An 11772-nucleotide genomic window follows, 5' to 3' on the forward strand; every position below is an offset into this window, starting at 1 on the left:
TGAAAGTTAGAAAATCTCATTTCTTCAGGAATGAGTAAAGAGACCTTGGGTGGGAAAGGAAGTGAGCAGAAATCAATTTTACTTGCTTCGGTCTCACAATGGATTTTGCAAAGTAAAGGGTAGAAAATCAATCTTGTCAAATCAGTGAGAATTTATACACTTGAAGGAGTCAAAAGGTCTTGGAGGGTATATCAGGTAGTAGCACATTCTTCTCCTTTATCACACATAGAGGCGATAGCATGAAGATTGAACCCTTTTCTATACTGAGAGGACCCTGCCAAGGATTTTGGCCATGTTTCTCATCCAGAAGAGCCCAAGGCAGAACCAATCCTGAGACTGACTTCCTTAGTCTCCCAGTCCAAACACCCTGAAGGGCAGGATAGAAGCACTCCAGGCTACGTCTAACAGAAAAAAAGGGTCACATGACAAAAAACTGTGGGTGGTCTCTAGATGATGAGAGCAATCTCGGCTGACGACTAGCAGGAAAAGAGAGACCTCAGTCCTACAACTGCAAGGAACTGAATTCTGCCAACAACCAGTGAGCTCAGAAGACCTCTGAGCCCCAACACCTTGATTGCAGCCATGTGAGACCCCCGCCAAGCCGGGAATGCGGCCACCCCATCCCTGAAATTCTGACCTACAGAAATTATGAGATAATCAATTGGCATTATTTCACCACCTACTGACTATGTTAAGTTCCTTAACCCCTCTGTACCCCCATCTATAAAATCAGGATGAGAACTGTAAGGGTTTGAGGGAAGGTTTATAAATCATGAATGCATCATGCCTGGCTTTCAGCAAGCCCTCTAGAATGGGAGCTATTATTTAGTTGGTTTTGATGCTGGCCTGGTCTGAGGCTGAAGCCCTAATGCTGGGCTTTTATCATATTATGAAGGCGGAAACCTCATGCTCCAGAGTAGACAGCTGAGCACATCTTAGACCCTCATTTCTGAGCCCCTAATATCTACTTAATGGCTGGCCACTGCGACCTGGTACATGGAGTATCAGCACATGTCAATTAGCCCCATTACAAACCCTGAAGAAATAAGCCATCCTTTCCTGGTCCCTTCCTCTTGCCTTCCTCTTACATTCTAATAGGAATTGTGCTAGCGATGGGCACCAAGTAGCCAGCATGTGTACTGAATAAAAGCAAGTAATATGTAGTACAATGACAATGAGATTGGTTGACAATAAATGTGTTGTTTGCAATCTAAAAGACAAAATGATCATTTAAAAAACGGGTTCATGAGTTTATGTCCATCATTCATAAAGGTAGGGTCTATTCAATGCCACTTAGCCAGCTTTGATGATAGAATGTGTGAGGTTTTGCCAGGTTGGAATGATAAAGCATTCAAAGGTATATGCCACTTATAAATATAACCACATCTAGACTCATAACAGATTCTGTATTTAAATATTCTTTTTGAGCATGGCTAAGTGAAGTCATTTGAAATTTTCCTAAATTGCCATGAGTGAAGTGGTAATGGTATTATTCCCATATATAGGGATGACCGTCTATTATATGGACTTGCAAATTGATTGTCTGGACTATCTAAGAAGAAAAAAATACTGTTCTAATAATTGTTACAGTTCTGGGTTAAACTAAGTGGATCTGACTGAGGGAAGATTAACATAAGCAAGCGTCTGATACATTTTATGAGAAACCATGTTATTTTCTAAACTGGTGCTTTCAAAAGAAAACCATAGCAAAATGTCTACAGCTCCTCATCCCTTAGCAAATGACTCTGACCAGAGTGTAACGTCCAAGAAATCAAATCTCTTTACCTGTCTTGTTCCTTACCACCCTGGTGCTTAGAATGGTGCCTGGTACAGACATGGGAGTTCATCACATATTTTCTAAGTAAGTGAACTAAAAGATTTTCCTCGTGGCAGGACGTTGATGTTAATTAATGGCATAAATCCTAAGCAATACATGTAAACATGATCAGATGAATTTTTTTTAAAAGTAGGAGGTGAAGTTCTGTAAAAAAGTAGGAGGTAAAGTTCTGTAGTCACATTTGAATTGTGATGTATACATAGAAAGGAAAAACCGGTTCAGTGGAATCTATCACTATAGAGTTCATTCTTGAATGGGAAATTTCCAGAGCTTTATGTTGTAAACCATTGTATGATGGGTCATTTATGAGGAGCAAACCTTTCGCTCAAGTGACTGTGTGACAACAGTGCCATCTGCTGGGAAACTAGCTGTGCATTTTAGACTAATATTCTGGAGTCTTTCATACAGTAAATTAAATTTAAAATTACAGAAAAACTATATTGGAAATAGATTTAGAGATCATCTAGACCATATGTAATCTTACAGGTAAGGATTTGACATAAGGAGTTACAATACTTTCGATTGATGCAATGGAGCCCCAAATTCATCTCTCAGAGAAGTAACTGAAACTACAGCCTTCATTACTAAATTATATCACAGTGTTCCTGTAAATCTGAAACTGAAAGGCAGTAAAAAAATCCATTCATCGTGCCTCCAAAGAACACTGTTCAATAGAAATCTGTTCAATGATGGAGCAATGGAACTTTCTTCCGCAATCTGTACCTGCACTGTTCAATACAGGAGCCACTAGCCATCTGTGCATATTTTGCACCTGAAATGTGGCTAATGACACCGAGAAACTGGATTTTAAATTTTATCTAATTTTAATTAATTTACGTTTTTAAATAGGCACATGGCTACAGCAGTGTTTCTCAACACTACAGTATTAACATTTCGGACTGGAAAGTTCTTTGTGGTGGGGCTGTCCTGTGCATTCTACGAGGCTTAGCAGCATTCCAGACCTCTACTCACTAGATGCCTGTGACACCCTCTTCCTCAGTTGTGACAAACAAAATGTCTCCAGGTATTGAACATCCCTGGGTAACAAAATTAACCTCAGTGGAGAACCACCAAACTAGTGGCTACTGTATTAAGCAGCAAGATTCGAGAATATGCTTAATATGTATAGTGTTTTGGTTGAATAAAAGAACTGGCCCCAAAACTATGCTAGGAGAGTAGTGGTTTTGTCCTAAAAACAGGGAAGGTTAAAACAAGTTAGACAAACCAAGAAATACATTTCTTTATTTTCATTCCCATATAGCAGAGATGGAACAAGGATAGTGATGCTGGAAAATCCTGCCTCAATCAAATCATCACCTAAGTTAACATCAGAAAACCTGTATTTGAATCTGACTCCTCTATCCTTGCTCTGGAAAATTGAACGTCTTGACCCAGTTGCTGTGACGGCTAAATTAGATGATGCAGAAAGTGCTTGGCATGCAGTAGATATGCAAAACAATAACTTATGACACTCTCCAAGCAGGGAAAAGTCTTCACGCCTTTCACGCCTTCTAACTAATAGTGACAAACGTATGCAAGCGTGTATTCAACTCTGGCTTCAGATTTAACAATACAATTGATCAAATAAAATATCAGTCCAAGACTCTATAGAAGCACGAGTTAGTAAGGCGCAATACAAATCTAATCTGTAAAAAAACTAATCAACCAGCCTATAAAACAAACTTGATTTTAAAATTCTATGTGTGCTCTAGCAACACTCAATCATCCGTTTTTCCTCACCATCGTTATGTGAATCCTTTCCTTGAGCATTTAAAGATGTAGGAGAAACTGTTTCAGATCCTCTGGATGAGCGAGTTTGGGTTATCTTATCGATTGCTGCTGGATTCCAAAGGCACTTCCGAATTCTAAGGCGCATAAGTGCATCAAAGAAGGGGCCCTGGAGAAAGTCATAAGACAATTCACACAGTGGTGTTTATTTGATCTAAGGGACTCTCCTTAAAAAAAAAAAAAAAAAGCCATTACAATAGTAAGCATTGTCTTAAGGAATAATATTTAACTAGCTTAAGGATCATGTTTCTGGGATTTTTTTTGTAAAGAGGCATTTTTGAGTCTATGTTCTTTGCTTTTCTGGTAGTCTAACTCGAAAGAAGCTTGTTAGGGCGTTTTAATTAGAGCAGAGTGAAAGAAATTTAAAGCATTAGCCTCCTGCTAATAGAGGCTTAAGTAAGGCTAAGCTTGGGAATTACAGCAGCTACAGCAGCAAAAACTTCCAACTATAAAAATAAAGTTAGCGTTTAATGGCATTTCTTTACTACCTTTAAAACTAAGCGCATATTTCTAGGATGTCAAACATTTTTAGTAGCAGCCCCTTGGACAAATATAATGAGCTCACAGTGAATCCTAAGAGTACGTTAAGTCGTGTTTGTTTTTATATTCTGTATTCAGAGCTATTCCAATGCTTCAATTCACAGGCGAAGTCAACCAGCTAGCACAAACCTTGCTTAGGGAACACTCAACAGTTTACATTTTAGGACAGTGGTTCACAACTGGGAGGAGGCTCAGGGAAGGAAAGGAGGAGATCATTTTGCTCCTCAGGGGACATTTGTCAGTATCTGGAGACATTTTTGGTTGCCAAAACTTGAGGAAGGGTGCTACTGGCATCTAATGGGAGAGGCCAACGATGCTTCTAAACATCCCCAAGTACACAGGACAGCCCCCAACTGATCCAAAATGTCAATAGTGTCAAGGTTGAGAAACTCTGTTATAGGGCAAAAGGATGGGGAATGATTTTCTATGCCCACTTCCCCCCACCCCCACTCCCGTTCCTGCATCAAATTGTAATGGGAATCTTTTCTTTTGGTTATTTTTTAAAAAGCAAAACTATATACCCTCAACTCCATAAAGCCATAGCCCTCAATCCACGTAGCACTTCAGACTCACCTGGGGTGGGGGCACATTCAACCACATGGACTCAGCTGAGTCCCCCCAACCAGAGATGTTGCTTTGACTATTGTTGGATGAAGCCCAAGCATCCGGATTTTCTAAAGGCAGTTGCCCAAGGTCATCTGAGTGTGCGGTCAGGGTTGAGAATACAGCCAAAAGGATACTGTGGTGTCTATTTTCCTATAGCATCACCACCAACTACAGGATCAACTGAGTTAACTTATCTCTCAAGGTGATGGAGAACAAGGACAGATGGAACTCGACACATATACAATCAAAAAAATACTTGCAGTATTTTAAACCAGGCCCTAACAGAAGGGTCCTGTTGGAGTAAGGCACCTATGAGATGATGCCCAGTATACTCAAAGCATATAATGAATGGCTTCCCAGTGTTCTCAAGGCATATATATTAACGAGCAGCAAAAACCACACTGTGGGGAAACTGAACCTAATCTAACCTCAGTAAGGAATGTTGAAAAATGTGACTCATCATCTGTGCTAGAAACGCTGTCAGAGGCAACCGTAGGAGATACTGATAAAGCATTACAAATAACAAGATCTCAGAGCAGACCTGATAGAGAATTAAGAAAAGCGGGATGTCACAGGAAACTCAGTGTATTAATAACTACTGATGCCAACTGAATGCTGCTGTTTACTACAAGTAAGACAATGTAAAACAACTGTAGCTTCAAGTCCATAGACACAGAGCTGAAAACCCACTACAGATTTGCACTCAACTCGCTGGCACCTGCAAACATTCAAGGGGTTTGCTTTGCTCGATAATAAAACCAGCTAATTGTATATTTATGAATCAGCATATTCCTTTGGGCCTTGATTTCTTTTTCCCCCAGCAACAACCATTGGTGTTTTTTGTTTTTGTTTTTGAGACGGAGTCTCGCTCTGTCGCCCAGGCTGGAGTCCAGTGGTGTGATCTCGGCTCACTGCAAGCTCCACCTCCCAGGTTCACACCTTTCTCCTGCCTCAGTCTCCTGAGTACCTGGGACTACAGGCGCCCACCACCACACCCGGCTAATTTTTTTGTATTTTTAATAGAAACGGAGTTTCACTGTGTTAGCCAGGATGGTCTCGATCTCCTGACCTCGTGATCCACCCACCTCGGCCTCCCAAAGTGCGGAGATGACAGGTGTGAGCCACCACGCCCAGCCAGCAACAACCATTGATGTTTTAAAGCCAAAGTGTACTGGGTGAGGGGGATGGGGGCTGTGGTCGTGCTGGGCTGACAGCCATTTCTAGGTTTTAATTGAGCAAACACTGCCTTAGATGCTTATCAAGGGTGAGGTGGTAATATTCTTGACATCTTTTCCCTTTTCTCAGAAAAGGGAAAATCTTACCTTTCCTAACACCCACGCAAAGCCCAAATTCAGAACATGGTTGGGTTTTACCAACATTCTCATGTTGCCATACCACTGAAAGAGGACAGTAATCGAATAAATTCCCTTCCCCAGGAAACAGAAACAGGCAGACGGAAGCAAATGAATTTAGGGGCACCCAGAGACAGACACTGCAGTGAGCAATCCACAGGTCTAGTTTTCTGCACTTGCCTGGCCCCATTTCCTGTGGGCTCCAAGCCCTCTGAGAGGTGACTATACCAAAACCCCAAAAGTGACTCATGGAGGCAAAACAAGTGGTGATTCTCTCCAGCAGCAAATGACATCTCATAAACTAGTGGGATCATTGGCCACACTGTCACCATGCAAAACAAATTCAAAATGAAAGTAATTACTATCTCTAGGAATGGCTTTGGGAAACGAAGCAGAAGGGAAAAACCAGGGGAGGCAATGTGAGAATGCTATGAGGTTGTTTGATGGAGGAGGGGACATATACCTCCTACATTAACATATGCCCTACATTATGACTGAGGGGGACCTGAGGCACTTTTGTCTTTGTGAATCCCTTTCTCAATTAAAACAACTAAAAATTCTATTTCACAACTGTGTTGGTATAAAGATGATTACAATCCACATTGTTCTATTCATTTTTTATTCTGATTTTTTAAAATTAAGATATTTTATGGGCCTTGTAGACATACAACTTTTCAAAACAAGTAATTATTAAAATGCAGATAGAACTGTTTCGTGATCATCCCACTGCTTAACTGAAAGGGGCCTCTACTGGACAATTCCCTGTGCCTGGAATCAGTCTTTTCTGCCTGACCAGCACTGCTCAGGAGCATAGGCCTTGTTTGGCATGTCCCTAGGCAGGGACTTGACTGCAAGCACCCTGGGGCAGTGAGAGTAGGAGGAAGGATTCCTTAGCCCACTTTACAGTTCTGCCCAAGGCCAACCCTACTGCTCATCATGTGGGGAGAAAATAACTAGATTGTGTAACATCAGAATCCTTCTGGTAGGAAGGCCTGCTTCAAAGTCCCAGAATCCCTAAGAGTTCAGAGTCCACACTCCAGTAAAAGAAGTACTGAGCTGACTGCTCAACTGCCTCTGAGCCCATGAAGATTGCAACAGGGTGGCTCCCCAACTTGAGGTGTCTTTGCTCCCCAGCCCAGCCCAGGCCTCAAAGCCCTACTTCCATATATACTGCTCAACCACAATATTTCATTGTTTGAGTTGGGAGTCTCAGTTCTTACTTGTAGAGAAGTGTGGACTTATCATTGGTTAATTTATAGTAGTAAATGTCTATGGATTGGTGTGAACCCTAAACTCTTAAAGAGCTGCATTTTAAGCCCAGAAACCAAGTGTCCACTAGTCTGGCCCATCTGTGGTGCAGCAAGATATCCTGGGGCCTCATGCAACCCCAAAGAGTCCTCTGCTGCCTCATTCTAAAGCATGTTTTAAATAAATGTAATATGAAAATTTTAAAACAGTANATTTTAAAACAGTATCTTAATTTTTTAAAAAACTGGCTACCCCATGATGAATATTAGATCATCCCCAAAACCTGTATCCAATATGCTAAATAGCAGGAGTTATTTACTGTACTGTGACCAGTACTGTATCTCATTGAATATTGAATTATCTCAACTTCCCCAGACTTGGTGATGGCAGAGAATGATCTTTGTATAGGATTGGGAGCCAGAAATTGCCAAATACCTGCCTTTCACTAGAGCCTCAAGGGGTGTCAACAGATTAGGGCTTAGGTTTTGGCAAAGAAGCACCTTCTCTCTCCAAGAAGAGCCGGGCCAAAGGGCTGTCTGGAGGCACCAGCTCCACAGGACGTTTGCCTTCAGCATTCTTGGCCTGGGTGTCTGCTCCAAAATCCATGAGCAGGCAGGCCAGCTCTTCACTGGCGGTCCTGGCCGCTGCATGAAGTGGGGAATCCTGACCTTTCCCTTGGTTCACGTCCGCTCCTAAACAGTCACAAGAACAAAAAAGAGTCAGCAAGGAGCAGAATCCAACCATTCCCCTTTTCAAAGCCCTGAGCCCCAAAATTTCCTAACAAGAGGGGATCCACATTGAGCATAGCAATCCTGGAAAAATGGGAGATGATTTGATTCCATTTTATAATGTAGGGAAAATCCCATCTGATAATGTTACTGAATGTACAGCATGAGCAATATAGCATAGAAAGTTAAAAATCTGCCTTTCAGCACTGTACATAGGCATCATGCATATAAGAAAAATCCTAGTGACATAAAAGCTCCACATTATTATTAATGGAACCTAAGTATTAGCCAGTACAGCCTGAGGGAGAGGCTAGATGGTAAAATCCAGCCTACACCAAGCAGCCAAACTCACCTGGTGTGCAGCTGCCACAGGGTGTAAAACCGGGCACTTGGGACTGGTGATTTGGACTCTGAAAAAGCAACCAACTCATGGGGGTATCCCCTGGATTGGACTGGCCAATCCCAAGATCACAGGGGAGGTGGCAAAGTTCTCCCCTTCAGGAGTAAGGTAGATTTCTAGGACTGTCCCCACCCAGTTCCACTCCTACACTCTTAACAAATCCCCACTCCAGCCCAGATCCTGGCTTTCACTGTGACATGTGGGAACATGTGGCTTTGCCTGAGCTGCCATCCCTCTGGTAAAATGAAAATCTATGTCCACTCAACAAATGTTAACTGATCTGGTCTTGTATTGTTCTTGACTTTGTGAGGGATACCAAACATGGCCCTTTCCAGGCTAGAGGCTTAAAATCTGCCCAGAGTGGAAGAGGTAGGGTGGGCGGTGGGGGAGAGACAGAGATTGCATCTCTTAATTCATAGCAATGCCTGCCAGATGAGTAGGAGGCAATAAGGACTATAACAACATTCATTGGGAAACAGATTACTGAAGCCTTAAATAATAAACAGGACTCAGATAATTAAAGAGGTGATGAAATGGTGTTCCAGGTGTTGAGAAGGGGGCTGGACAACAGCAGGCAGGTGAAAAGAAATAAGGGTACATAGACCTTTTCAAGGAAAACATAGTATTTGCAATGGGGCAAGTTCAGTATTTAAACCAAAGAGAACTGGTGAAGGTCCCAAATAGGAAGATTCAACACTAATCCAACAGCTTTGCAAGTTATGCAGGGCTTAATAATGTGACTGGCCAAATGGAGGGAGACAGAGGAAAGGGAGGAGAAACCAATAATCATTGAGGACCACCCTGAGAAGAGGCATCTTCATCATCATCCTCATCCTCGTTAGAAGTGAGAGAACTGAAGTTCAAACAGTGTGAAATAATTCCCCAAGGGAACAGTCAATATGAACCCTGACCTTGTCCAACTCCATTGCCCACACTAATTTCTCTCCTACAGCAGTAAGACGTTTAAAATACATTTAATTTACTTTCCATTTCCTTTTCTTGTTTTGGTTTGCTTTTTGCTTTACCTGACTCCAGAAGCTTCTTGACACAGGCTCTCTGTTGGTTTTCACAAGCCAAATAGAGTGGAGTGCCCAGGTGGCTGATCTTATGGTCAATGTTGCCCCCATAAGCTATGAGAGAGTCGACACACTCCACGTGGCCTGCAGCCCAAAGCAGGAGAAAAACAGTTACAAGTTCCCTTAGCTAGAAAGACAATGTCATCCCCATTTTGCATTAAATTTGGCAGCAGTTTATCCAGAGGACCAAAAGCAATTTCCTTTAATTAGAATCAGGAGTGATTTTATTTTATTTTGTTTTAGAGACGGAGTCTCGCTCTGTCGCCCAGGCTGGAGTGCAGTGGCGCAATCTCGGCTCACTGCAAGCTCCACCTCCTGGGTTCACGCCATTCTCCTGCCTCAGCCTCCCAAGTAGCTGGCACTACAGGCGCCCACCACCACGCCCGGCTAATTTTCTGTGTTTTAGTAGAGACGGGGTTTCACCATGTCGCCCAGGCTGGTCTCAAACTCCTGAGCTCTGGCAATCCGCCCACCTCGGCCTCCCAAAGTGCTGGGATTACAGGCGTGACCCACCAGGCCCGGCCAAATCAGGAGTGATTTTAAATTTTATTTATTTTTTTTTTTTTGAGACGGAGTCTGGCTCTGTCGCCCATGCTGGAGTGCAGTGGCGCGATCTCCGCTCACTGCAAGCTCCGCCTTCCGGGTTCATGCCGTTCTCCTGTCTCAGACTTCTGAGTAGGTGGGATTACAGGCGCCCGCCACCATGCCAGGCTAATTTTTTTCTATTTTTAGTAGAGACAGGGTTTCACCGTGTTAGCCAGGATGGTCTTGATCTCCTGACCTTGTGATCCGCCCGCCTCGGCCTCCCGAAGTGCTGGGATTACAGGCGTGAGCCACCGCGCCCGGCCAGGAGTGATTTTAAACACTGCTATCAGTTAATGGTTTGACCATAGGATGCAATCTGCAACTACGGGTGAAACTCCATTTGAGTTTACTACCCGCGGTAACCAATCAGCAACCATCCACCTTTTTCAATTGTTTCTGGCTTTGTAGTTGGTCTAAGCAGAGAAATTGAAGTGAGAGTTGGGGAGATACGGAGGAACAGGACCTGAAGGTGGACCTGAAGAATAAAGGTCACAGTGTGGGCCACGGGACAGGGAAGGAAACTTACAACCTCTCCAAAGGCAGGCCCGGGAGAAACAGGCCACAGCGGGTATAGGCAAGGCTTAGATTAGAAGAAGCTGCCAAATCCAACATGAGCAGGGCCCAACCTGAAAAACTAGGCGAAAGCTGAATCACACTTCCTTGGTCCAGAATGTCATATTTTGGACACTGCTCCTCTACGTTTCTCTTGCTATATTTTAGTTCTATGTATGCAGCGAATATGATGAGTTAGGATGTTCTCAATAAATAAGTATCAACGCTTTGGGAGATCATTAGAAGTGGGTTGGTCCAGTCAAATGGGAAGCCATTCTGTGAAAGCCACTGGAGAAACAGAAAGCCCTCTGGCAAGGTATGGTCATTATGATGATGACAAATTTGAGAAAATAAAAACTTGTGATTTTACGAGCTAAGACTATCAGAAAAGTATGGCTTTAATGAAAAGAGTTATCCCAAACTGTATACAACATCTTATAGTTTCAAAAATTGAAAGCTTATTTCATTTGGCAAACTTAAGTGTCACTGAGACAATGTTCTTTAAGGCCCTGAAATAGAAGAATATAACTTGTTTCATGAAATAACTTGATTTATGTAAGGTCATGGGTATAACAACGGATTCCACAAATATTAATGGATAGTCTACTGTGTGCCAAGCCCTGTTCTAGTAATATAGCAGTGAAAAACATTCAAGATGCTCTAAAAGGGAGGCACTCAAACTTACTGTGCACCAGAAAGCAGCCCGAGGGCTTATTAAACAAAACACAGGTGCTGAGCCCCATGCCCAGAGTTACTGATTCATGGGGCTGGAGTGGGGCTCAAGAATCTGTATTTGCAGGCCAGGTCATGCTGATGCTTCCAGTCCTGGGACTCCATTTTGAGAACTACTGCTCTAAAATATACCTCCTTTTCTTTCCTTCTTTCAGCAGTAAGATGTCCCTTGAAGAAGTGGGTTTAAAAAAAAATTCTCAACAGATTTACCTCTCCTGGCAGCTTCATGGATGGGGGATGCCAGATCACTCTCAGGTTGAACGCTGGCTCCGTGCTGCAGAAGCAAATTCACACAATCCTGGCTGCCGCTGACACAAGCATTGAACAG

At 42.8% G+C, this 11772-nt stretch overlaps 1 protein-coding gene across 2 annotated transcripts in view; it reads right to left on the bottom strand.

The window, feature by feature from the left end:
* Positions 1 to 3673: 3673 nt before the first annotated feature.
* ASB9 (ankyrin repeat and SOCS box containing 9) overlaps positions 3674 to 11772 on the bottom strand; it is a 32088-nt gene continuing 23989 nt past the window's right edge. For both annotated transcript variants that reach the window (XM_017888586.1, XM_017888585.1), the window contains 4 exons: positions 11655 to 11772; positions 9525 to 9659; positions 7811 to 8063; positions 3674 to 3735 (listed from right to left, as the gene is read on the bottom strand). The exon at positions 11655 to 11772 is cut by the window's right edge and continues 1 nt beyond it. In XM_017888586.1, coding sequence (XP_017744075.1) covers positions 7843 to 8063; positions 9525 to 9659; positions 11655 to 11772 — 474 coding nt within the window. In that variant the 3' untranslated portion in view covers positions 3674 to 3735; positions 7811 to 7842. The remainder of the gene's footprint in view (positions 3736 to 7810; positions 8064 to 9524; positions 9660 to 11654) is intronic.

The sequence above is a fragment of the Rhinopithecus bieti genome, unplaced genomic scaffold (assembly GCF_001698545.2).
Source record: "Rhinopithecus bieti isolate Rb0 unplaced genomic scaffold, ASM169854v2 scaffold_18471, whole genome shotgun sequence".
NCBI classification, from domain to species: domain Eukaryota; kingdom Metazoa; phylum Chordata; class Mammalia; order Primates; family Cercopithecidae; genus Rhinopithecus; species Rhinopithecus bieti.